At 41.3% G+C, this 27427-nt stretch overlaps 2 protein-coding genes across 3 annotated transcripts in view; one reads left to right on the top strand and one right to left on the bottom strand.

The window, feature by feature from the left end:
* lrp4 (low density lipoprotein receptor-related protein 4) overlaps nt 1-20700 on the bottom strand; it is a 143915-nt gene extending 123215 nt beyond the window's left edge. For both annotated transcript variants that reach the window (XM_078253656.1, XM_078253665.1), the window contains exon 1: nt 20382-20700. In XM_078253656.1, coding sequence (XP_078109782.1) covers nt 20382-20442 — 61 coding nt within the window. In that variant the 5' untranslated portion in view covers nt 20443-20700. The remainder of the gene's footprint in view (nt 1-20381) is intronic.
* Nucleotides 1-27427, top strand: part of LOC144520065 (cytochrome c oxidase subunit 5A, mitochondrial) — a 353705-nt gene that overhangs the window by 132359 nt on the left and 193919 nt on the right. The gene's annotated exons all lie outside the window — the stretch shown is intronic.

The following is a 27427-nucleotide window of genomic DNA, read 5'->3' as shown; positions in this document are numbered from 1 at the left end:
TTTTGATGTTTGCCCCCTCTCCTCCCTTAGCCTGCATCTCTCTCTCTCTCGTGCCGTTGCTTTACAGATAAGACGTGCTTCTCTCTCCCAGAGGAATGGAAATATCTGCAAGGACATTGTAAACACAGTAAACGGGGCACAACACCATTAAGTCGTCCATGACTCAGCGCTGGCACAGAGATTCTGAGCTGCTGCTTTTAACAGGAGCTGTATAACAGTCTTCAGAAAAAGAAAAGCAATTTCAATACAGAATGTGAAGCATATTCAATGATGTAGTAGCCTTCACTTGGAAATAAGTCCAGTCAACCTGAACAGTAAACAGTTTTAACAAGCGCCGCCTTTCTGAAGTATGGTTTTCAGACCATCTTCTGAAAAATAAATAGCTTAAAAAAGGTCAAACTGAGGCACTCAAAACACTAAAGCATTGAGAGAAGTAAACAAGTGTCGATGTGTGTGATGGGGCTGAAAACTGCAGCTTCTCTAAAATTTGAACTTTTTCTCCAACTATTTGGCTATATTCAATACTGTTCACAAGTTTAAAATAGACCAGACAGCAACACAACAACAAGGCATGTTGTATTTTAGATAAGGGGGTGGGATTATGAGTTTTTTTTCTTGACTTGAAGAAGTCATTGTTTTGCTCTTACCATGCTATCATCGCAATCACTACTAGTATTGTTATCTCTGAGAAAACATGAAAAGTAGAGGTGTGACGAGATCTTTTCGTACTTTCAAGGCAGTTTCAATTCATTTAAAAAAAAAAAACATGGATCATGCTAGAGTTAATCTGCCACAGTGAAAATCGTATCTTAATTCATTGAGCAAGTATACACTTCAAAAGACGAAAGAATTAAGTTATCAAATTATTATTATTAAGTACTTTTTGGGATAACTGAGTGCATGCCCTTTGTGTGAATGAATCTGAATGAATTAGGACTGTCCAGAAGTGCATCATGTGTTTGTCTTTGAGCTGTATGAGCAGCGGCTGTGTGTGGGAGAGAGTGGGTTAGCCGGTCGGTCGCTGCAGTGAATGGTGGCTCTGTTGCAGAACAGCGAGCCCTGAGCCTTCTGACAGATCAGGAACACGAGGTCAGCACCTGATGTTCCCTGGACATTGTCTCGGTTATCTCAAAGCTTCCTCCAATCATGTGACTGATGCTCAGTATTCCTTTAAAGTTGACATCTTTTGAGGGATAACAAGGGTAAAGACTACACAATTCAGCTTATGTAGTCATTTGACCTGTTACTGGAAATATCTCTGGGTTTTTTTTTTTTTTAGGTACTCACATCCTTAAGGGCCACAGACGAGAAAAAGTATTAGGTGAATTAAAAAATACAGTGCAAATACAGACACTATTTTTAAAGGTGGTCTTTATTTCAGGCGACGTGGTGCATTGGAAGTCATTGTCCACAGCCTTCGTTCTCTGGGAAGAACAAAACTAAGAACTATATAGTCACTTATACTCATTTTCAACCTATGAGCATTTGTGAAAAACAAAAGATAAGATTTTGGGTGGAGTATCAGTTGGAGTATAGTTATGATGTACCAAAATATAAGGCCAGTCCAGGATATTTAATAGACTTATCAAGTGTGAGTCACTCAAAAGCCACAGCTTATCTCTTCATGCCTTAAGCACCCTCCCTAATTCCAGCTGGTCCCATCTGACCACACCTTTTTCAGTGTTTTTGTGTTGGACTAACAGTTGTGAAGCAAACTGATATTAAAGAATTGACTCCATACTATATTGGACCAGATGAAGGACATTTCACACTCCGGTCGCTCTGCAGACAAACTGCTCCAGAAGGTGGATGACCGGTAGAGCACCCACCCATTATCCTGACCGTCACAGTATCCTGAACACAAACCGAGGTCAGAGGCAGTTCAAGGGTAATGGGAGCATTTGTTTGCATTCCAGGGTTGCTTCTATGTTGCTTTAGTGGTCAGGCAGTCAGTGTTTGTGAGTCCTGGGGGCACATAATCTCTGCACCCTCCTATGAAGGGCTACAGGTCATTTTATGGAGGGAAAGGGTTATCGTGGGTTAGGGGTAAGGGGTGTGCGGTAGTGAACAAGCACAATCCTCCGCCAAGAATAGACATCACCCAAAACCCCCGAGGCAGGAGGAGGAGGGAGCAGTGTGCTGACACCCTACACTTGAGAAAGACTGAGTGGAGGGGGGTGGTGGGGTTTAAAGTAACTGGAGGGCAAGTGAGAGCCATCCAGTCTTCAACTAGACACTGGGATGGTGACAAGGGTTGAGTTCTGATTGCTGGTTTCATTTCGGATCTGGTTCCAAGTTGGTTTAAATACCTGGAATTTTTTTGCTCAAAACCTTTTGTCAATTATTTAAGGTCCTCCCTATTTTCTTTACTATCAAAGAGTAATGTACAAAACATTCAGGTAGCAATTTAGCTAAAAGGTATTGAGAATTTGTTTGGCAATCTTTGAGTTTTCAGTTCTTAAACTTTTGTTGTTGTTAAAACCTAAATAAAGTTCATATGGGATTCGGGAAGTTTCTGATTTGGTAACCGGTTTGATACTGGATTAGGATTCTATCAAATGGCATTAACTGTACTGATGAGACCAACACACAAGTTATGAAAACAGTCATCCCACAATTCCCATCCCATCCTAGTTCTCAGGCCTGAAAAACAATACCAGCAGACCAATGCAATTGACTTTTAATTAAAAGCTTATCAGTTAAGGAGAAGTACTAAAGTGATATCACACACGCTAATCTAAATTAGTAGTAAGTGTATTTCCAGATATTCACAGCACAACTCGGCTCAGTGACAGACGAGAAGCCAAGAGCAGGAACAAAGCCTTCAGTGCGGCGCAATGCTTGATGTTGGACTCGGGTCACATACAGTCTCCCAGGCCTCCCTCATAAATCAATGCTATCCGGCTGAGGGGGGGAACAGAAGAGTGCCAACACTAAATCCAATTATAAAATGGGCTGGCACCACTCAGCCTGATGACGGTGTCTACCTGAGCCCTCAGGGGTGACAGCCAAGCCTGGGGTGCCAGCTTCAGCTGTGGCAGCAGAGAGGAAGAGAATCAGCAGGGAAAGATGTGTGTGCGATTGTTTGGGAGTACATGTGTGTATTTGTTACAATCAACAGTGTTCCTGGTTGGTGTGTGTGTGTTTTTTGTGGCACACTGCCAGAGGCACATATCTGAGTAGAGCACTATGGGCGCCAGGCGCCAGCTGAACCTTTTTATTTCAGCCCGCTGCTGCAACTGCCGGGCAACTTGACTGCACCCTGGCACCTGTCTCACATACACACACACACACAGACACACTCACAACACAAAAAAAACACACAACAGGGTTAAATGCATGCAGCATGAAAGAAACTCACATTGAGCCATGGCACCTGTCAAGGATTTACCATGAATGGCAAAGTATAGGAAGGAGACACCTCTGATATCCTGAAGGCACAAGCCGTGACCTTTCCTTCCCTCCTCAAAGACAGAAGTTGTGTCCAAAATCCCTCACACATTCACTACTTCTTGCTCACAATATGGGGATTTCTATGCAGAGGACTATATTGCTCATCGGCAAAATAAAAAAAATACTTTCGGGCACTACTCGGGCCATTTTCTCAGCGGCGCTATTTAAATAATTGCCGTCGCACAATTAAAAACGTGCCAGATCAACATCGGCCGGTGGACCATCCATAATAAATTCCGACATGAATTGTAGTTATACTAAATACATATTACACTGAATGTATTTTTCCAAATTAATAAATAGAAAAGTACATTGGGCAAGTACATAAGGATGTTGTGGTCATGTTGTTGTTTTTTTTGTTTTTTATGGTTTATTTAGATAGGAACAGATACAAAAAAAAACATAGATAAACTTCAACAGTCATCTGATGTATGCATCATAGTGTTTTTAGCCAAAGCTAATTCTCGACACTTGTCCCTAGTAGGGCTTTTGGTTACAAATAAAAATACAGATTTACATTATTATTAAAAATACAATAAACATTAGAGGTCAACCGATATGGGTTTTCTCTGGGCGATGCCGATCTTTAGAAATCAGGGTCGATGCCGATGTATTTTGGCCGATATTTGGCAGATATGTGCTTGTGTTTAAACCTCTATTTGAAAGATAAAATGTAACACTAATATACACAGAATTTCTCAACAAAAACATTTATTGAACACTTCACCAATCTACACTTGTATACTTCAGTTAAAAATGTATAATGTAAAAACATACTGTATATTGTATAAATAATGTTTGAAAAATATATTAAACTAGAACTGCAAGCAGTTATGACGGGGCCCAAGCCACCCACGCCAGTCGCCCCCAACGCGGGCGGCGGGGAGGCAAACGTCGGTAAATATCGAGAGGCACGAGCCGCGACGTCTGCGGTACGTCGCCGTTGCAAACGTAGCGGTCAACAGTTCACCTCATGCATATACAGACGACCTTTAACAATTCGCTACAATAAACAAAATCTGCTTAATCCCCCTGACCACAGGAGACAGCAGAGAGAAATGAGAGAGTAACCGAGAGGGTGGAGGGGGGAGGCAGGTGTGGTGGTTGAAGGAGCAGGGCAGGTGGTCAAGTTGTTGCAAATGGCGTCATAGGCACCGATTTATGTTTTCCTCCGTGGGTGCTTCGTGGGAAATTAAGAATCAATGCCACCGACATAACCAATCACACTATGACAGACGCTCCACTTAGCACCAACTGCAATGTTTAATTGCACGGTATCGGCGCCTATGAATGGTGTTGATTTTGGATTGAAAAAGTGAGAGAAAAGAGTTGAATTTGTCCACTGTGAAGGTTGTAGAAACTTTGTCAGGTGGGTTAAGAAGTTTGTTTATTGTAAAAAACCAAAAGGTGCACGCACAAGTAAAAACCAAAACCTAACGGTAGGAGACAAACATCAGTAAATATTGAGAAGTGTGAGCTGCAAGGTCTGTGGTACATTTCCATTGCAAATATAGCATTAACATAGAGTAGAAGGGCGAAAACTCGTCTACGTTGATTAAAGCGCCCCCTAATGGCCAATCTTCGCCAAATTTGGTACAGCGCCTCAGAGCGGCATGCCGAACGAGCATCACAAGTTTCGTGTTGATTGCATTTACTGTGGCAGACATATTGCAATTGCAAATTTCCCATTTAAATGCATTGAGTTGGCCAAAACAAATAAACGTTGCTTATAGTGCCGCCTTTAGGGGGTGCTATAAGCAACGTTTATGTGTATAAAACGTTTATGTGTATAAGCAACGTTTTATGTGTCAGACTACACCCCGTACTGGGGAAACTTAGGCACAATTTTCTTTTCACATTACATACGGTACTATTACAGTGTGATTACACTGTCACATAGCTATTAGTCACATAATTATTTACATGACACCCTTATCAGTCTTAACATCTTTATTTACAGTATTGTATTGTGCTCTGAAATGCAAAAATGTCCTGCCAGACCTCTGCCTCCAGACCCACAGTAGCCTGTCTCGTTCATCTCCTCCGCTCACTGCTGTCGGCCCCTAAAGAGTAGGGCTGGGTACCAAATTCAATACTTTTAAAAAGGCGCCGACCAAATTGGCTCTTCAGTATCGAAAAATGCCTCGTCATTCAATACCCAAGGAGTAAATCTCATCAGCGTCAATGAGCCAATAAGCACGCAGCATGCTCCCCCCAAGATCTAATAATGCTGGTGATTGGCTGTCTAATGTTACACCTCGTAGAGGCTGGCAGGAAAAACTCTACATTACGCACGGGGCTCACGTAGTAATAGCTAAAAAAGAAATAACAAAAAGATTTGTGCCGTAATGTTGTAATTTCTTTTTGTTAAAATCTTTTTTTTTTATTTATCGAAAAAAGTATTGTTTAGGAACCAGTATCGAAGTCACAGTATTGGTATTGAATATTTTTTAACGATACCCAGCCCTACTGAAGAAATTAAATTACATTTATAATTGATATCTCAGGGGCTTGTATGACACTACCAATGTAATTTAGCTACTTATGAAATTAGTTTAAAGTTAGCGACACTGTACAGAAGAGTGCTAGCGAACATTAGCAAGCTTGTAAGCTAGCCATGACTTGTGCAGTAATGGCGTAACACACTGAATTCACAATTTATCACTTGGCTATGAAACTTGCAAAACTAACTTCAACATACTATTGCAAGTTAAACAGATATTACTTACATTTGTACGGCAGGTTGCAGTCGCACTGCTCTCCCTTGTCAGTCTGTTATTTTTCTTTCAGCGCAATGCATGATGGTATAAAGTGCATGGTTAGTGACCATCGTTGTCCACTACTTTTCAAGATGCATTATGGGATACTTTGTCAACTATAGTGTAAAAGAAGTATAACTTTATTTTCAGACAGCACCAAAATGGCGAACTCACTATACAGTGGACTATATAGCGAGTAGTAAGTGATTTTGGACACTTAAGGCTTAAGACTCTCTACTCTACTTGGACAGCGTTGGTGAAGAACAGTACAGCTCCCGACACCCAAGCTCCCACCAGATTTATAGCAAGCAGACCAGTTCTCTCAAACAACACATTTACTGAGCTGGTAAAAAAAAAAAAAAAGAAAGGCATCCACTTCTGAGCCTAACCATGACCCTAAGCGCTAGCCTAAACGTGAACATAAAATGAATGCTTCACCACCGAGTGTGAAGGCAAGAGGATGAGTAAAAAATGCCTTGAAATATGTTTTCAGAGCCTCATGCACTGCTCTCTTAAGAGAGCAAGAGTCCGCACAGCATCCCTATTAAATGAGCAATTTCAGAAGTGACTGTGTTTTATGAATGCTGCTCTAAAGTGTGTCCCTGGCTCCCTTCTGGCTGCCAAGGTTACAGCAATCAATCGAAGATCTAAAGTAGCCTGCAGCAGGAGAGGTAGTCAGAGAGGACACCGACTGACATTGTCAGGAGGTATTTCTAAGTGTGCCCGAACTGCTGCCTATGTATAGTACCAGTCATTGTATTGTCCTTAGAACTTTAGGTTGAACCTTACAGAAGTATTTGACAATAGTGCTATCTAACATGCTTGTTTTCCTAGTTTGATTTATAAATCAAACTGTATATTCATTTATATGGTCCTTTATGTGGTTTCTGCATATTAATTTGGTTTATCAGCAACATTTTAAAACACTTTTCAAATGGGTCTGTAGCTAGAAAGTGAGCTGTTCATTTCTACTGGTGCAAACCGTTTGGCTCTTATAGAACTTGTGCTGTAAACTGAAGCCATCAAACTCCCAAGGATAGTGAAAATGAACAGGCCAGTTTGGACACTGACCAGAGTTTTTCAATAACTTAGTCCAACCCCGGCAAACAATCCAACTTCCAGGGCTAGGTCCAGGCCTGGCTAGGACTTAACTGTGCCCAAGATTTCCTCTCCCTTCCAGGCTAACACCTGTACATGATCTGTAAGGAGCACCAGTCTTCCAGGTCTGGACAAAAACATCCCTGCATGCTCTATCCCCAATCACCTCATAACCTAGGAGCAATGAATCCAATTAGCACCTGCCACCAATGCAAAGTTATGTGAGTGCTGCCCGATAGGTGTGACGAGATCTCGTCCCACGAGATCTTGCGAGATTAAACCGTGACAAGATTTCTCGTTGAGGTAAAGTGTCTCGCGATATCAGTACACAAGTGGAGAGCAGCAGTCAGCATGACAGATGAGTCTGACTTTGACCTCGAAATTAGCGTAGAAGATCCCCTCGCCCGTTCTCCAAAGTTGACTCCGAGTTAACTTTTGCAGAGCGATAGCGGAAGAAAAAAGCTGCCTGTAATATCCAGCGTTTACAACGTTACAGTACTGCAGCTCTCTCGCTCCCTCTCTCTCTTGGCCGAGACACACACGTGTCTGCAGCATGCAGTTTACTGTGGTGCTTTCTCACGCAGACCCCTCTCTTTCTCCGTCCTTTTTAAAATGAGTCGGGAAGCGTAACTTTACTTTTAATGATATTAAACAAAGAAATGTTCTCCCTTCGTCCTATAAAAAGGTCATACATTGATACTAGAGTAGCCTAATTCCTTGTTTACTGCTGCAATGAATACAATGCAGAGGAGGAGAAAAGAGCATCTGTCTTCACAAAAATCATCTGTTGAGTGTTTGATGGTAATTTATTTGTGTTTAGAATGTAATCACTGTGAAACAATAGTAAAATAAGCTTTAATTCTCTCCGTCTACTGTACAATGACAAATTCAAGTACAAAACAACTGGTCTCAACTACTGCCAGAAAACGCTTGGTTATGTTATAACCTTGGTTCTCTGAGTGAACAGACTCTCTCTCCACCATTCATATGGAATAAGGACGGTGTAACTGTTAGTCATACAGGAGAGAAGCCAGTCATTTGAGTTTGTGGCAAAACCTTTCAGTGCTCGTTTTTCATTTTGTGACTTTTGATTGAATAAAGGACTATTTTTCTCTCATTTCTTCATTGAAGTTTTCTTTAAAATAGGTTAAAATCTCGTCTTGTCACACCCCTACTGCCTGATGCTCAAGATTTCTGTCTTTGTCCAATCCAAGCAAGAGGGCAGAAACGGCATCAATTAAAATGTTCTGTGTCAAGAAGACAGGGAAATGGTTGCTGCCAATGTGAAGCATTTGACATGTTCCATATCACTTCTGCACAGGTCAAACCTTTTCTACAACTCTAGGTCTTCTCTACTTTAATCACAGACAAAAAAAAACAGACATACTGTATGGATTGGCTTTAGAAAAACCACAGAGCCCCCTGCCTGCAACCGTCAGACCTACAATCCAGAGGGCCTATCGTTGGTTCTACCCATTGTGGTGTCCTTGCCATCTGTGACAACAATGGAAAGCATACACTCAAGACCAAGGCCTCCCAGTTAAATTCATACATTTATACACAAAAATCACAAAAGAAGTGGGACAAGCCTTTGAGAGAACCCATATTGGGCCATGACTATGATTTGGTAGGATGACAAGCCAGACCCACATCAAGATGTTGGGTCTGGGAACTCACCATTGGCAGGGCTCAATCCGAGGGGCGGGATAAACTGTTGTCTTTCAAATTCCCTCTGCACGCAATAGGATAGCGGTACAACCAACCAGAGCAACGAAGAAGGGAACATCTTCCTTTTTTAAGAATGACTTCAGTACCGTTCTTTGTTCTTTTCTCAAAGAAAAGCTTAACTCCAAGTCTTCCAGAGTCATGGCCAAAGCCAATTCGAAAGACCGCTGTTCACCAGCAGCAGCCATCTTCTTTGTTTTGAAGTAGCAGGGAATTCACGTGGAACCGTCGCAACTCTGCAGTCGTTATGTTAAGCCCGCCCACTGACTCTATACAAGATGTGATTGGCCTGACTAGAGTTTGGTTTTTCCAGCTCGCAAGCCAACGGAGAGTTGCTAGACTGACCCTGGCTGCAAATGACATTTGCTGCCGCTAGGGTGCGTCTAGATTTCTAGGCTAATGATTTGGAGCAAGATCTCTAAAATAAATGTGGGCTAAATGAAAATGAGGACGATGTGAGAGAATGGACTTTGCCCAACATAGATGGATTTGTCTCTTGATGGCCGATACAATAACTTAAGTAGGCGCTTCTCAGAATAGAAGCCCCATAGAAAGTCCACCTAGCAAAAAAAGTGGAAAATCATGCTGACCCAATTAGTGTCGACTCTCAGCAGAGTATTGTTGCGGCCCGCTTAAGCTCACTTCAGTCGAGGCAGATGGTTCCCCTGGTTGTGGTGGAGAGTCTTGTTGTTGTTGTTGTTGTTATGATCCATCTCTAGTTTTGCCTTAAGGCATAAAGACTATTCTGGCCTCTGGGAGTGGCCAAATACAATCCTCAGGCAAAGCAACTGTACCACTTATTATTCATCCTCTTTCTTTCCTTTCATTTTTCTTCCTTCCAGCACATCTACTGCTTCTTGATCATTTTTTAAACACTTAAAAAAATGCCCTTGTATGCGAGATCCAACTACTGGACTTTTCCAAATACATTTAAAAGTAGAATGTACCGGAACATTATTAGTTCTTTGTTTTGCTAAATGTTAGCCTCAATGATTAGTTTATTTATTTATTTATATATTATTATTAGATTGGTTTTTGGGGTTTTATTTTTTAACTTCGTAATCCATGATTAGGATCAACACAAAATCTGCAACCAAGGGTTATCAGTTTTAAACTGTTTAAAGTTGCAGCTATTTGCAAGCATGTATTTGAGGAGATGTTCAAAAGAGTCTCAATCTTGCAAACACTGCTTAGGTTTACATTAACATTTGAAATTGCCCCTTGGTGAAATCACAGTACTACATTTAAGATAATTTGTGATGATGACAGGGAAGTCCAAAGTAAATTAACATCCGAGTACAACCTGATTAACAACATGAACATGAAATGTGGAAAAAAGCAAGCAATCGTGAGTGACCGATTGATTGCTGCAGCACTACCAGACTAGCAGTCTTTTAGTTCTATTTAATGCACAGGAATATTTTAAAGTGCTCATATTATGCTTTTTGGCTTTTTCCTTTCCCGTCACTTTGTAACAGACGTTATAATGCTCGCCGTGAAAAGAGGAGCTGCAGCAATGTGCAGTACAACAGAAATATGGTGTTTTTTGAAAACCATGTAAACCTATTCTGATAGAACCTCTAAATACAGTTAGGAACCTGAAAATGAAAATAATATGAGCACTTTAACACGGTCCGCTCTAGTTATTAAAAACTGACCATAAAACAATTGTGGCCCCTTTTATGGCACCAACTCTCGATCACTGCACCGTTAACAGTGGACTCAGCCAGCCATGGGCCCTTATCAGGCACTGCTGAGCTCAGTTCTATTCTGAAGGTGCTGTTATGAAACACTGAGTGGGAGTTGTAGTATTATACATAGCTGCCTGTGTAGGCCAACTCTTTAATCAGTCACTGTAATTGCCGGGATGGACTTTGAACCACAGACATATTTGTCTCCGCTTTTCATCCATGGCTAAACATCTAAGGGGAGGGAGGCAGCAAGCACTTGGGCCCCGGCCCCGTGAGCAGCCAAGCATGGAAGAGCAACGGAGGGGTCACAAACAGAAGAGTTTTGGCTGAGGGTGGGACGGAGAAGGAGAGACGAGGAATGGAGGGGGTGGAGTGGCTCAGAAAGAGGGAAGAAGGGAGTGTAGAAGCGGAGAATGGAGGGGACATGATGGTCCACAAGTCCCCAGTGGCAAATTGAGTGCTTTTAAGAGCCCAAACAGGGCTCTCCTCTGAATACTAAGACTTTTCATAGAGGCAACACTGCTACAGAGACGCAGCTCCAAAGCCTCTCCTTTGAGGCCCCTGCAATATATAGGGCTTTCAACAGCTTGTGCAAGAGTAGGTCTAATTGGAAGTCGAGGCGATACAAGGAGGGGGTTAGGGAGGCGGGAGCAGAGGAGCTAAGGAGAAGAAGAGAGGCAAGGAGGGGTGCTTGATTTAAGAGGCCATTGTTTTAACAAGTACATTCTGCCTCCCCCTCCTTTCTCCTCATGGCCTCCCCTTCAGATGCCCACACTCCACAGAGTCAAAAGGCGGCGTTTAGCCCCTGTGAACGAAGAGGGGCTGGGCTTGTTTTGACACTTTGTCCTCCTTGGCTTCTGTGAAAAGGCCTCGCTTCTATGGGCCACTCGAGTTCATTAGGGAGTCCAGCGCTTTCAGCCGCGTCCCCATTCCAGCTCTATGTCTCAAAGGGGGCCTCCAAAGCCCTTCACTGTTTGTATAATAAAGACCCTCACCACCACCTTCACAACTACCACCTCCATTTCCTTCATCACAGGCCTGGCTGAGTTAAAGCCTGTAAGGGTCCACTGAAAGAAAATGGTGAAGAAGAAAGAGTGTGTGTGTGTGTGTGTGTGTGTGTGGGGGGGGGATGTAAAGAAGAAGCATAAGCATGAGGACATATGGCAGAGAAGGAAGATGTGGGACAATTTTCCCCTCCATGAAGTATGAATTACACAGGTACAGTGCTTCGCCTGCATCAACACCTAGCTGTGAGGGCACTCTCTCTGGTTAAGCATTGTGTGTTTTTTGTGTGTCGAGAGTCAGGTTTCAGCTCTCACACTTTCAGGTGACATCACTGTGCGTCGGTATCGAGGGGATAAAAGTGAGAGATGTCACTCTAGAAGGGCAAAGGCACTGAGATTATACAAGCCCTGAGGAAGTCTTAGCTGCCTGTGTGTGTGTGTGTGTGTGTGTGTGTGTGTGTGTGTGTGTGTGTGTGTGTGTACACATGAGCTACACTCTGAGATAATTACTGAGAGAGTAAGAGTGGGGGGAATTTACACCTCAGTTTTCTTCTAGCTAGCAGTTAGCTACTTCTGGTATGGTATGTCCCAATTTCCATTTTAAGTATAAAATGTACCAGACTCCCAGGGCACAGCCGTCTCTGTTATCATGAACTTGGAACTACTGTTGAAATAGTTTATGTTACAAATGCTTTAGTTTTATGCAGAGGATCTTGATTGTGTTTTATCCTAGTTTAAATTTGGCAAATTAATAGTAGATCATAAAAGCACAATAATTAGGATGTTATTACAAATGATGACAACAATTAGTCCATCAACAGAACATGAATCAACAATTTTGATAAATCGAACAGTCCAAATATTATCCGGTTCCAATTTGAATGTATTTGCTGTTTTCTCCGTTTTATGTTGTAAATGGACTATCTCTGTGTTTGGACTGTTGATGGGACATACAAGACATTTGAAGACGTCAGCCTGGGCTCTGGGAAACTTAAATTTGCCAAACATTAGACAGGCACTGTAGGCTTTGGAAGTCGGTGTCACGTTGAATCAGGTTTTTGTGAGTGTATCTGATATTTCTTTGTATGCGCTTTTAATACCATAGGCGCTGCAGCGTGCCTCCTACTGGTTTCAACAGATAGATCGACATCAGATACATAGCAGGTGTTTCCCTGCAGTTGTACAGTCGCAGGGAGGGAAAGGCGACACTGATACACCATGTGCTCATACTGTACGCAGTGTGATCGGAAAGTCACCCAAGGACGTTCAGCTGTTTTTCCTACAGAGCTGAGCTACACACCAACATCAGATGGTACACGGACAGCAGCTAAACGTGACATTTGGTAAATACAGGAAGACTACAGATTTCACTTTTTTTTTTTTTTACGACATCGAAACATCAAGCCTTTAAGCTCCACATTCTGCCCATTAGGTTGCCAAAAGTGTAAATGGACAGACAGGATGTGTTGACGTGATACAGGATTTAACACGGGTGTGTGTTTGGGGAGTAAGTGTGCTGAGTTAAGTCTTTTGGGGGGTCTCAGTCAAATCATATCACACTCTAATCGTATCTAAAGCTTGAGATGGAAGCTGGGGGTGTTTGTGTGTGTTCCTGAACATATGGCTGAACAGGCGGTTTGTGCATACAGGCATGTTGAGGGAGGTGAGGGGCCATCATTCGGGCACCTTTTGGAGGTGAGCTATGAGACAGCTGCAAGCCCCCATCTGCAGGACCACCACTGGTGAACAGAGAGGTTTATAAGTAGAAAGAAAAATATTTATGTAAAGAGATATAGTCAAATAAAAAGTGCTTCTTCTCCCCGCCCCCAACGATATCATCATCCATCACGATGTTTTACTGTAAACATCGTCAACTACCAATTTAGGGGACATTGCCCAACCCTATTGTGGAGAGAAACAAAAAAAAACGGATTCACATTTCTGACATCAATCAACAGAAGACACACACACACACACACACACACACACACACACACACACACACACACACACACACACACACACACACACACTTAGAAGAAGCCTGTCTGTCTCTCTGTAGTTATTTATATCCTATAAGCAGCTGGGTGCTTTAGTTTTTAACAAACAATACTCTAACAGGGAAACATTAAGCACTTGGCTGGGAGAATTTTCAGCAGCAGATTAACATACGTTCAGTGCTCTAGTGGTGTGGAGGTAATGAAGGAACATGTCACCCAGTGTAACAGTGTGGCTCCTTGATTGAGGACTTTGTGTGTTTGACAACAATTAAGCTCCATGGAACATAGGGATAAGTTATATCAGGCTTTAGCAAAACAATTCAGTGTTGGCTTTGATCTTTTCATGACATTTGTTGACAATAAGAAATATATACAGTACAATATCACCATAGCTTTCCTTTTTGCATTGCCTCACAATCTTGACAAATTCACGGAGAAATTTTGATAATGGAAATGGTTGTTAAGAAATAATCATCAAACAGAGGATATTAAATCCAGGATATTAATGATTAATTGCCCTCTATTGAGAAATACAACTTTCAACTGCCCATTCATTTCCAAGATTAATTGGATACCCCCTGCCCAAAAGATGACAAGGGGACAACTGTCCTGCACTGACAAATTGTTCGGATGTTTCTACTGCCCACGGACAAAAGTCATCCCCAAACCACGTTTGTGTGCGTGGCCCACTGAACAGTTTAAGCCATTAGACATGCTGAAAATATGGCCCTGCACAAATTCCCTGTTGACACTCAAACTGAACCCGTGCGGACACGGGCATCAAACAAATGGCTTCTTTTTGTCTGTAAAGAGGATCCCATGGTGTCTTCTTGGATACACAAGAATAATAATTTAATGCATGGCTGAAACCACATTTGGAGACCAAAAGAGGTCTTTCATCACAGAACAACAATCATTTCTCACGGATGTCTTCAACCAAATTTGCTAGAATCATTAGCATCCCTGCAGATGCTTTGTAGTGACGCCCCTGAAGAATCAAGTTACTATGGATCTGTACAAGTGTGTGTCCTTCAAAATGTCTTTGTGTCCCTGCCCCCCCCTCCCCTGGTTGTGCTCAGACAGCGAGTCTCCAGCTCTGCTTATCTTTCTGTCCTTTACAGCAGACCCCCGCTGAGACAGAGAACCAGAGTTTATTACAGTCTCCAATAATCTACAACCCCCAAGGAACACAGATTCATACTACATGGCCTAAAAAAACGACGACCGTCCCTTTTGATACCAAACCTCTACGGTGACGTGACCTGAATTTCATGTAACACGTTTATTTTTTTTTAAAGACAGTGGGCATGTGTTACCCGAGGTCACCGTTTCAGAGAGAAACATTATTATCAAAATGTGATGGAAATCTGCCGTTGGGAGTTTTGATTTTTTTCATTTAAAATCTAACCACTCAAACAAGAAATGTTCATTACACTAAAACCAAACATTTTGTAATACATGTTTTAAGGAAACTTAGGTTGCTGGTGTTACCAGCTCCAGACAAGAATGGACTGCGTTTATGTAGCACATTGTCTCTCATTCACCCAGTCACACTCACACACTGATGGCCAATACCTTCACCATTGGGAGCAATTTGAGGTCAAGTGTCTTGCTCAAAGTCCCTTTGCCATGTGGACAGGAGGAGGTAGGGATCAAAAACACCAAGTCTACAATTAATTGCGAACCACTCTACAACCCGAGCCACAGCTGCCGGCAGACTAAATGCTTTTTTTGTGACTGATCAACAGAAAAATCGGGCCATAGTTAGTCTGGAATGCTCATTTTCATTTGTTGTCCCTGTGCCAGATGTTAAAATGTATCTTAATTCTATTGGCTGTTTTTGGTCTGCACTATAAATTCCTTCAAACATCAGGCCACTGAAATAAACAAACACACATTGGCGGCAATCTTTCATCATCCTCGTAGTGTGTGAAAGCGGCAGCAAAAACAGTATAACAGAATTAAAATCCTTGACGTGGATTTCCACCAGTGGACCATTTCTGTTGTTACACCGCCAACCGTTGCTCTCCGCACTGATGGCTGCCAGTGGTTCACTGTTTGTTTTCTTGCTTGTGTGATCTCAAAGCGGACATCTGTGACATATATAAGCTCTGAACATAATTGAAATAGGCCCCGGGGCCGTGGCATCATGTTCTGAAATGAAAAACGACCCCAAAGACGAGAGTACCCCTGGGGGGTCTCGCAGGGAGAGAGCCAGGTGATTTATAGGAAGGTGAAGGAACATGAGTAGAGGGATGGCGGTGGGGGGGGGGGGGGGGGGGTCCTCACATTCATCCACATGGGAATGTTGGAAGCGGCGGGAGGGGGGTTCAAATTAAGTAATCATAGGTTACCTCCAATGCTACCTTGGAGGTGCAATTCCATCCCCTCAGCAGAGACACACAAAGCACAGTGGGGGTATCAGGTGGGCCAGTCTGCCTTCCCTTGGTGAAAGCAAAAGCCTGGCTGACACCAACTCAACTAGCTACACCAGAGGAGGTCACACACACACACACACACACACACACACACACACACACACACACAAAATTCACATACACACATCCAACACAGCAGCTCCAGTCTCAGAACCCATAATGAAACGTTCACCCTTGTCCTCCCCCTGAAGCCCCTGAATAGCTTCAGCCTCGACAAGAAAGTCAACAGAGTGGAAGGTGAATGTGCATATATGCCAAAACAATCAAACCCTGCCAAGTGTACAGACAAAGGAGTCCCGTTTCATAGACCTTGAGCCACGGCCACATCCTCGAAAACAACCGTTCTCTGTCGGAGAAAAGTATCGTCGCCTGCAGAGTGGAATCTGTACCAAAAACAACTTTGTGGCAAGCAATTAATCTGTCTGTAGGCTGAGTTATTCTGTAATATCAACATTGCAACACCATTAATACCAACACAGTTACTCGGAGGACACTTAATCAAATGTGGTGTTGGAGCCATTTTGCAAGACAATGTCATAAATCATCATTCTAATGCTCGCTGGGTACGCAAAACCACGCCTGCAGGTTCTGTGAAAAGGTCACTAGTTGAAGTGTGTGTGTGAGTGTGTGTTAGTCCAGGATGAGCAGGGCAATGCCAGGGGACTAATCAATCCGATGAGGGGATACAGGTGTCAGGGAAGGACACAAAGGCCAGCAGCAACCTAAGAAGGCCAAACTCCCTACCTCCCCCTCCTCAACCCGCTTTCTCCTCACCTCTCTCCGTTCCTTTAACTCCTGTGATTTTCTACTTTTTACTTCTTCTGTTCTCCATCCAATTACCACTAGTGCTGAAATAATTAGTCGATTAGACGATCAAAGGAAAGTTTATCAATAAACATCTTCAATAATCATGAAATGGTTTTGCAGAGGTGGCAAGGAGGATAGGTGACAGGTCCTGGCACACCTCATCTCTAGGGTTTTGTATTGTTTAAAATGTGTCTGTACTCATGAGGATACGATTCCGGAGTTTTGGTGCCGAAACCGATACCATAATTTCTGGTGAGGTGACCCGCCTGCGATAATACAATGCTGGAAACTCATTTAGGCCTTTTATCAGGTAAAACATACCAAACATTTACCACTTTCAGCATCTTAAATGTGATGTGGTGCTGCTTTTGTCTGGTTTACGGCATTTCAGATTGAACATTTTGGGGGTTTGGACTTTAAGTTGGACAAAAGAAGCTATTTGAAGATGTAGCCTGAAGTTCTAGTAAACTGCAATGGACATTTGTTTATGACGTAAATAGTCGCAGCCCACCTCTCCTCCTTTACTGTCATCATCTCCTTTCTTTTCTTATTCTTTGTTTGGCTGCAGAAGCTAAAACCAACCAACCCCACTTAAGGAAGGAATTTTTTTTTTTTTTGGGACAGTTGCCAAGCTGTCAGATTCATACAGCAGCACTGTCTCAGTTTAGTCCTGTTCAATTCTGCAGGAGGAGGATCATCATTCAAATTGAACATTTCATCCCATCCCCAATCCTCATTGGATTATGGATTTATCGGTCAATGATGCTTGACTGTAACTACAAATGTGATCTAATGTGCAGTGACGCCTTCAGTGGAACAACACCAGAGGTTCTGACTCAACCTGTGAGTCCAATCAATAGTTTATTAGTAAATGAGGAACCTTCAGTGGGGATCGCTGGAGTGGGTGAGGGGGTCATCCTGTCCCAGACGACATCATTAAACCGTATAACACACTCCCCAACACACCATTAAACTAACTCAGCCTATTACTGCAAGGCCACTAGACCTAGCTGAGAAGGCATCTTGACCACACACACACACACACACACACCTTTATAATGCCATTCACAGTATACAGCTTAGAAATTATAGCCTTTACCACTTAATTCATCTTTCCATGAACCATTATGTATATCTTATAATACAAGAGTCAGGAAAATAAACAGCTGATATGTCAGGGTTAGAGCGATATATCACGTTGCCAATATTTAGGGCCCGATATGATAATCTTTTCAATTTTTGACGCACTGGAACTACATTTTTGCTTTGAACATTTTATTTAGTCAATTCATTGTTCAAAGACATGTCTATGTTGGGTTTTCATGTATCCTAGAGCTTTCCAACCACTGGATATCTGTGGGATGAGATCTTGTCTTAAAAGAGCCACTAGCCCTAAAAATAATGTCATTAGTGCGAGTCTGACTGTCAGTGTCACATGAGGGTTTAAATGCTATTTCAGAGGATTTTCCACCCTGACAAATATAAAACACTGAGGGGAAAATGTTGTATTTGGAATTGCTGGCATGATAATGATCACATTTAAAGATCTTGAATTGAAAATTGGAATAAACACCATTTATCAGGTACTGGCCCTACAAAACCAGGGTCAGTTGTGTGCCACAGTGGACTCACTCATGCACGACAGGCGACGATGTGTTTAAGACATGATACAGGCCCGGCAGACTTAATTGCTTTAGAACAAGTCCATTATTAAACGAGACAACCCCCCCCCCAAATCCAGATAAAGAGGGGAGAAGGGGAAAAACGTTGATAACTATATCTTAAAAGGATGAAAGACCCAACTATAAATAGGATGTGGATCATTCAGGGGGGCTTTTGTTTTCAATTGGATATTGAATCTTATCTGGCTGACATTTCAGAGACAGTCTACTGGTGACATTTAGGAGTTGTCACAATTACAGCAACCTCTTTTTGAGGTCTAACCAGCCAATTACAGATATAATTGTTGCTAGCCTGTCGGATAAATCTTTTCATGTCACGTCAGAGGGCACAGCACCCGTGTGGGACTGTGTGTGTGCGCATGATGCTTAGCCCGCTGTGTGTGTGTGTGTGTGTGTGTGTGTGTATATGTATATATATGTATGTATGTGTGTGTGTGCGTGCGTGCGTGCGTGTGTGTGTGTGTTTAGAAATAGCTTACGTAGGGTCTTTGCATTCCAGCGGCTGTTCTAACATGTTGTAAATACAAGGTGTTAGAGAAAACATAGGAAGGGGGTGGTGGAAATCACTCAGACCTATTACAAGTGCTGCTGGGGGCGGGGGCGGGGGCAGGGGCAGGATGTAGGTTATCATAGATAAACAACCCAGTTCACCTGCAATCCCAGTCAAGAGCAACATGCTTGTTTTTTTTTTGTTTTGTTTTTTAACTAAATGGAAAAATAAACATCCACTAAAATCATCATAACCCATAAATAAAAAGTTTTGTTTTAAGTCAATGGCTCATTTGCATAACAGGGATAACTGAAAAGTGCATTTTTAAGTAGAAGTTAAAAATATTAAAAAACAGTTCTGTGCTTTTTTGCAGCTCTATAACCCATGCAAGAGCACAAACTCCATATTGTCTTTCTTACATTTCATGACTCATTTTCAGCTTCTAGGCATCCAAAAAAGCCACAACTTAAACATAACCAGTATAATGCTTGCAGAATGCTTAAACCAGCATTTTAACTGATTTAAGATTTGGGTTTTTTTTCCTCATCAGCAAGGGCTGATAGCAATCTGCCTGAAGGTGGAGCTCTGACAGGACATCAGACATGCATACACCCCTCATATTGTTGTCCATACAACCTACATGCATGCATGTAACACCAAAAAACAGTAATAAAATCTTCCAAATCCCCATAGAATCATAGCGCCACGCGCTACAACATCTAATACCCATATACTTCCAACAGCACGTTTCGCTGGCATGCAGGATAAGAAGGGTCCAGAGCAGCCTACAAAACATAGCAATTGTATCAAAAGTGAAATTATAAAATTAAAACATTTTCTCAAGTTAAATCTATAAAAACTATGCAAATCTGAGAGCTCGGACTATCGCTTCACTTATACACGCATGTTGTTGTCAAACATGATTAAAAATAAATAAATAAATAAATAAAAAGTCAAAAAGATTAACGCTCAAACTCAGACATATTTTCCACTACAGTTTCTATTTTAACCACCTAAATTGCGCTCTCTAATATGGGGGAAACTTGGCTGCTGAGTTTCTATGTCTGAATGTGCGAGTCAGACCAATTCACAGAGCTCATAGGGACGGAATACAACAAAAATACAGTTAACAAACACCGGCGGTGCACAAATACCTCCGTTCACCTCTCCCAAAACACGCTCACATGCAGTTCCAACTCCACTTTGCAGCGTTTTTAATCGGACATTTTCTTACCTGGACTCTGGTTGAGCAGCAAAGTTATCAGGGAGCCCCACAGCACCGCGGCCAGCTGCATCTTGTACCCCGCTTTTCTCTCGCTTCTCCGGGCTTCCTTTTCCCTTTTCCCTCGTCTTCTACTTCTTTTCCTCACAGTTAAATATCAACGTGCTTCAGTTGCAAATAGACGCTCCGACTTTCACGCTAACCTCAAACCATGACTGACTTTTTAGCCCCTTTTCTCTGCCCGACCTCCTCCGCCTCCTTCTCTTGTGTGTGATAACGCGACAAAACCGGGATTAAAAAGTTAACTCTGAGGGGAACAGCCTGGCTACGGTCTCCATCATGTTGTGCTCTAGTTCCTGACGCTGTAGCTACCAAAAAGGAGCTGTGGGCTGTACCAAACGCAAGCTAAGGGGGAGCTAACTGTGTCTACGGCGGTGTATTTAAGCGAACGTTTTCGTAAATAAGCATCAATGGCAAATGTTTAGCACGTTACGTATTATACAATACAAAAGAAAAATTTAATCTCCCCAACTTGTTGATTTTTTTGACGTTGTAATTACCCTCCTTCCTCTCCCTACTTCCCTATCCCGCAAGACATTGGCTCGTCCAAAATCTCTGCTCTCGTTGTGTCATTTCTTAAATTACAATGTCTTTTTAAAAGAGGCTGGTGGTCAGCAAATCAAAGGATGAGTTCAGAAAGCATCTGGAGGCATGTGTATATTGTTTGTGTTTTTCCCCACCGCGCTCTTCTTTCGTACACAATGTGGGTTAAAGAAGAAGAAGAAGAAGAAGAAGAAGAGGGGGGTAAAAAACCTTCTCTGTTGTCACTTAAGTCATTGGAGGCCAATGACAGAGCAGTGGTTTCCACAGTGGGGTATAATGGCCATGAGATGAGGTCATTACACAGACATTATTTAGTACCACAGATTTACAAAAAAGTTACTGGGGGGGTATTATGGTTTATATTAAAATGTAATTAAGTCCAAAAAGGTCACTGTGGACACACTACTTATGTTACCCCAGGATTACAAGATGTTCCCATAGGGCTGATATAGTTACACCACAAGTTTATAAATGCAGTTTAGTCCAAAAAGTCACTATTGCACGCACACTGCAAAATCCTATAAGAATATGACAGTGATTCCATCAGACATTAAACAACTAGGCCTATTTATTACAATGAAGTCGCTTTACATTCACTGCATGCTCCAATAAGAACATAATGTTGACACTATGTGTTTAAAAATGAGAGTTAAATCAAATAATATCACCATAATCTCACTGTCTCAGGGATCACATATCATCGGTTCCTATAGGAATAGTGTAATAGCACCACAACAGATACAATAAAGTAAGTAAGAAATGAATTACTGTACACCAAAAACATCCTATATTCTAATAGGACGTTTTTGGTGTACGGTACTTCATTTCTAGTATGTCAGTAAGTAAGCAAAGTTTATTTATATAGCACTAATCACAGACAGAGTCACAAAGTGCTTCACAGGCCAAATAAATATATACATTAAACAAATCAAATATCAATATAAATCACAATAAAACACAGTAAATCACATCAAATCACAAAGGCTTAAATCACATAGTAATACAGTCAACAATGTGGCTAAACGAACACCTGATTAAGAAGTCTTTAGCTGCTTTTTAAAAAATATCAACAGAGGCCGCCGCTCCTAAAACATGAGGCAGAGCATTCCACAGTCTAGGAGCCACTATTTCAAAAGCTCTGTCACCTTTAGTTTTCAGCTTTGTACGGGGAATAGCCAGTAAGCCCTGATCTGAGGACCTGCTGACAACATAAGGGTGTAGCAGATCACGAATGTAAGCCGGTGCCTGCCCATGGATGGCTCCGTATGTAATTACAAGAATCTTGAACTGCATCCTGATGGTATGAGGGTATGAGAGACTAAAAATGTGCATTATGTTCTATAAAGTCTCACTTCAAGGCCTTCCAGGTCTCTTCAAAGCATTTTTTGATCAGTTTCATACAGCCAATAGACAATAATAAAACCATAAATAAAATAATAAACTTGAATCAACTTGAACAAATACTGTATTACCTCATACCAGTAGCATACAGGATTATAGGAATTATATCCAGATAAGATAAAATCCTAACAAATGTGATAGCTTGTCTTGAAAATATTTATTCTGGGAGTAAAGTTTAGAATTCAAACAGTGGTCTGTGGTCACAATGCTGGTAATAGAAAATAATCTCTTCTACCTCAAAAAGTGTTTCAATTAGACTTGAAAATGTCAGATTCAAAAAATCACACTGAATCTGACATTTTCAAGTCTAATTTGAGCCATCTTTATATGTGGGCCCCAAACCTGATACATAACAGACTTGTGGAATTCTGACTCAGCAGTTATAGTGACATTTTTGTGACTTTTGTGTCAGTTCAACCTGACATTCATCATGTTTCTGCACTTGTGTCTGACTGTAGAGAGTGTTGGCATAGGTATCAAGAAAAGCTGTGACGGTGGTGTTCGGGTGTACTTAGACAATGAGTGGTCAATGCAAAGTCCAGGGTCTTAAGGCTACGTCTAGGACGGTCTTCACAAACAAACACCTCTTGTACTGTTGCGCATGCAGGTCATTTCAGCAGCATGCATCCTGGTTGGCCACAGTCCACAACAAAAAAATTTGATTTCACAAATCACAGTTGAGCATTACGGCCTGCAGTGACAATGTAACCATTGTATGATGATTATCTACAATGATTTGTTGTTGTCTTTTAATAGTAATGAGTTTGTAATGGTCCTTCTGGTGTTAATACAATTTCTTTTTCAATTTTAATTATGATATCATTTCAAGCATACCATCTCATTTTCTGTCCTTATAAAATGACTGAATCACTAGCACGTGCACTGCTCCACAGTCTACATATGTATGTCTCTCCTCTTTCCCTGGAAAGGAGGCTTTAGGCCTTACTTTCTAATTATGAGGCAGCTTCAGTTAGGACATGAGCTCCCTCGTCTCTAAACAGGACATCATCATTCAGGGCACGATTCCCCTTCACTCTCCTGTGGAGCATCCCTCACAGTATTACATTTTATCCCAATGAAAGTGGTCTGCGCTGTCACTTATTAATGATTTGATACAGAGTATTTTAATAAACAAAGCTTTGGACAAAGACCTGTAGTAGCCTTGGGAAAAATGATAAAAACACTGAGCAATTTTCAGATATATTATCCATCGTTTTATTCGTTACACATTTAGATTATATTCCTGAATGTAAGATCCCATAAGAGGAATAATACATAAGAGGCACAAATACTATGAAGTTGCAATACTAAGTTGATTTAGCGAATGCATTTACTGATTGTCAACAGCATATGCGGTTTAAAAATACAGATCCCACATTTCACTTCTAAATTACACATGTATCCACCCCTGGGGCTGCAAACACGCCTAGAGCAGCTACTGTATCTTGTATCTTCTATCCTGTATCGGTTTACAGCACTGACAAACAAGCCATGGGTTGAGAGCATTCATTCAGCATTGATTCATTCATCAAGAAGAGAGTCAACAATGTCGTGCAACAGGCAATTACACAGTGTAAATACATTTACACGACTTATTTAACATTTACAGCCATAAAAAGTGTAAAAAAGAATTATATAATCAAAATCTTGGGGATTGTTTCTTTAAATCCTAGAGGCCAGAGCTTTCACTTAGATTTCACATGATGGAATCGTGAGGCTGCATCCAAAACATTTTGTAACTTTCGGACAACAGACAATCCCGCAATCACGTGCAGTGATTGTGCAGTGATTGGCCAAGTGTGCAATATAAGACAGGGTTTGAACTACTCTCTCAATCTCTCCTTTTCATTCGTTATGCAACTACATCCTTCACTTTTCGCGTGTATAACTGAATACAACACCATGAATGCATGTGAGGAGAGACTGTTCCAAAGGTGCACCATTATCCCCATTTGTACAGTTCGACACGCAAAAGACACAGAGTTCTCGGGGAGAGATTGGGGAGGCAGTATGATGCAGTCAGGAGGAAGCTATGAAAGCAAGCTTTTTTTGCCTTTGAGTGTAGCCATTGACAACAGTTAGAAACAGTTAGAGGTGTTTATAAGATCATCACAATCAAGCTCCGACATAACATAACTCTTTTTAGGAAAATTATACTGGTACCCTAACAGTTACAGGGACCACTACTAAGTAACCATCAGTGTTTTTCTTTACTTCGTTATTTCTATTTCTGGAAACTTTCACTTTTACTTCACTACTTTTCCTAAATAGGCGTCTTTATTACTCATTACTTGCAAGACATGTTTTCATACGGTGGAGGGAAAGATTCTTCCTCAGAAAAAAATTAAAATTCTATTTCTGTTTTTCTCTTTGATTTGGTTGATGTCAGAGTTTGAATTTGATGTTTAAGAAGCTGTGGAAACCCTGAATATTATGCTTACCTATAAGGAAGCAACAATAGATTTCATAATCAAGGTTTTTCTTTACTTTTACTTCTAAAAATTAAGTATATTTAATATCAGAAAATTACTTTTGATACTTAAGTACAGTAAATATCAGATACTTTAAGACTTCTACTCAAGTAATATTGTAAAAGGTGACTTTAACTTCTACCAAAGTCATATTTCCCCTTCGGGCGATATGCTGCCGGTGTGCGGTGACTGGGCGGTGAGCTGATCCAGGATCAGGACCTGAATCTGGCCTGGCTGCAGTGTGAGTAGATATCAGCTGTGGCCGCTTTCAGCTCCCATCTTGTCTCTGAGTGAAGGGATGGAGACATGTAATTATAAGCCTGGCTGTGCAGCACCGAGGGCATTAGTTCAGGTCTCAGACTTATCTCACACACACAAACACACACTGAGAATGATTTTGTATGCTCTAGTACACATTGTTTAAACAATCTTATTGAAGAACCTGATCACTTGAAGTGGCAAAACCTCACACCACTGTTCCTCTGACTTTTGTATCCTCGGTCTCTTTCCACTGGGATGTGACACCTTTTGGCCAGTGCAACATATGGCTGTCAGAAAAAAAACTGTGTATGTGTTTATAGGTGCTGGGAGAACAGCTGTGGGCTTATCACTTTAGCTTCTACTGATAAATAAGGAAGTGTGCTAGGACATGAGGAGGCCGCCACAGATAGAAGATCAGGCAGGTGTTGAAAGTTTATTTTTTTTAATTTTATGTTTAGTTTAGTATATATTTGCGTATGTGTGTGTATAAAACACAGATTTGACCTTCCCTCATCACCACTTGCTTATATGAACATTCTTCTCTGAGATTAACACAGGATGTGATTCATTTCCTGAGCATCTTTCTGCCTCACACATGCACACAAGTGAGTGGACATTTATAGCACTAGTAACTTGAAACAGGAGTCACATATTTGCATGAAAATAGACACTCAGTTATGCCAAAGTAATGCAGTTTTGTGGGACCATACTGTTAGTTTTGCATGGTTTAGCCCTAACTATTACCTTCATCTAAACATAGACAAAACAAAAGAGCTGGTCATTTATACATCCAAATCACCACCTGGACTGAACCATACCCACATCTATGGCCAACCAGTTGAACAGGTTAGCAGTTTTAAATATCTGGGACTCATTATAGACAATAAACTCAACTTCAAGGAACATGTCACTAACATCCAGAAACGCGCACAACAAAGACTACATGTCATACGCAAACTAAAAGCCCTTTCTGTTCACCAACCCACCTCCTGCTCCTACTTTACAAAAGCATCATCCAATCCACCCGGCTGTACTGCTCAGCCTGTTTTCACACAATGCTGCAAAAACAAACTCATTAAAATATTACAACACAACACATATTGCCTCTAAGATAATCAGTCTCCCCCACACCCAGCCTATCAGACATGAATGACACAGCCATCACACACCTAGCACGTAGATACAGAGCACTGAACTGGACTAAAGCCTATTTCAAAAAAAGTTTTGTCCCCAACGCCATCACAATGCTGAACAAACTATAATACTGCCGTCCCCACCTCAGTTGCTTTGCAGTTTTCACATTTGATATGTCTATGTGGGTGTCTTAATGTGATGTGTTTTGTATATATGTTTTATGTGTTCTATATGTGGTGTTGTGCTATGGAAAGAAGATGTGTGGAAATGATTATCCCTATGGGACAATAAAGACTCTATCTATCTATTTCTATCTATCTAACTACAAATATTTTGTTACTTTACATTGTTGCCGGCCAGCAAGAGAGTTCTGCTTTTAAATCTGTTGGACATCTTGGGCTCTTTTCCGTGGAGTTTGCATGTTCTCCCCGCGTTACGTGGGTTTTCTCCAGCTTATACGGCTTCCTCCCACAGTCCATAGATTCATTTATTAACCTTTATTTTACCAGGAAATAATCCCATTGAGATTCAGAATCTCTTTTTCAAGGGAGTCCTAGCCAAGACAGCAGTATAATAGTTCCATATTAAAATATACAGTGAAAAACAAACAACATAAAACAGAAAAACATGCACACGCACATGCACACACACACACACACACACACACACACACACACACACACACACACACATTCACCTGCCACTGATGGAACGGAGTGCAAGAACCAGTTTTGTTGTAGTTATGTGTATTCTTTTAACAGTCTTGTATGATGTTCATTTAACAGTCTTATAGCAGAGGTAATGAATGAGTTGGCATAGAGGTTAGTTTTTCGTATCGGCACATAGTACCGCCAACCTGACTGCATGATAACCAATCCATTACTAAGCACATGATTTGAAACCAGTTTGAGATAAATAAATCTATCACTGTGAACAATTTGTTGTATTTAATTTTATCATTGTGTAATAACCCAATTGTTAAAAAGTACTCTCATTGTTGGTGCAGAAAAGCAGCAGAAAAAGATCATGTGAATTTGGCTGTTTCATTAAAAGGTATGCAATTCAGCAGCTGATTCTTGACACTAATGTGGGATATTCATTAAACACACCAATAAAGAGACTATTTAAAATAGTCTCAAAAACTGTCCTGTGATGTGCGGTTATGGTTGGGGTTTAATAGTGTTTTAT

The sequence above is a fragment of the Sander vitreus genome, chromosome 1 (assembly GCF_031162955.1).
Source record: "Sander vitreus isolate 19-12246 chromosome 1, sanVit1, whole genome shotgun sequence".
Classification (NCBI taxonomy): Eukaryota; Metazoa; Chordata; class Actinopteri; order Perciformes; family Percidae; genus Sander; species Sander vitreus.
Note: the sequence above shows the minus strand (reverse complement) of the source record. Positions and strands in the feature narration are given on the sequence as shown.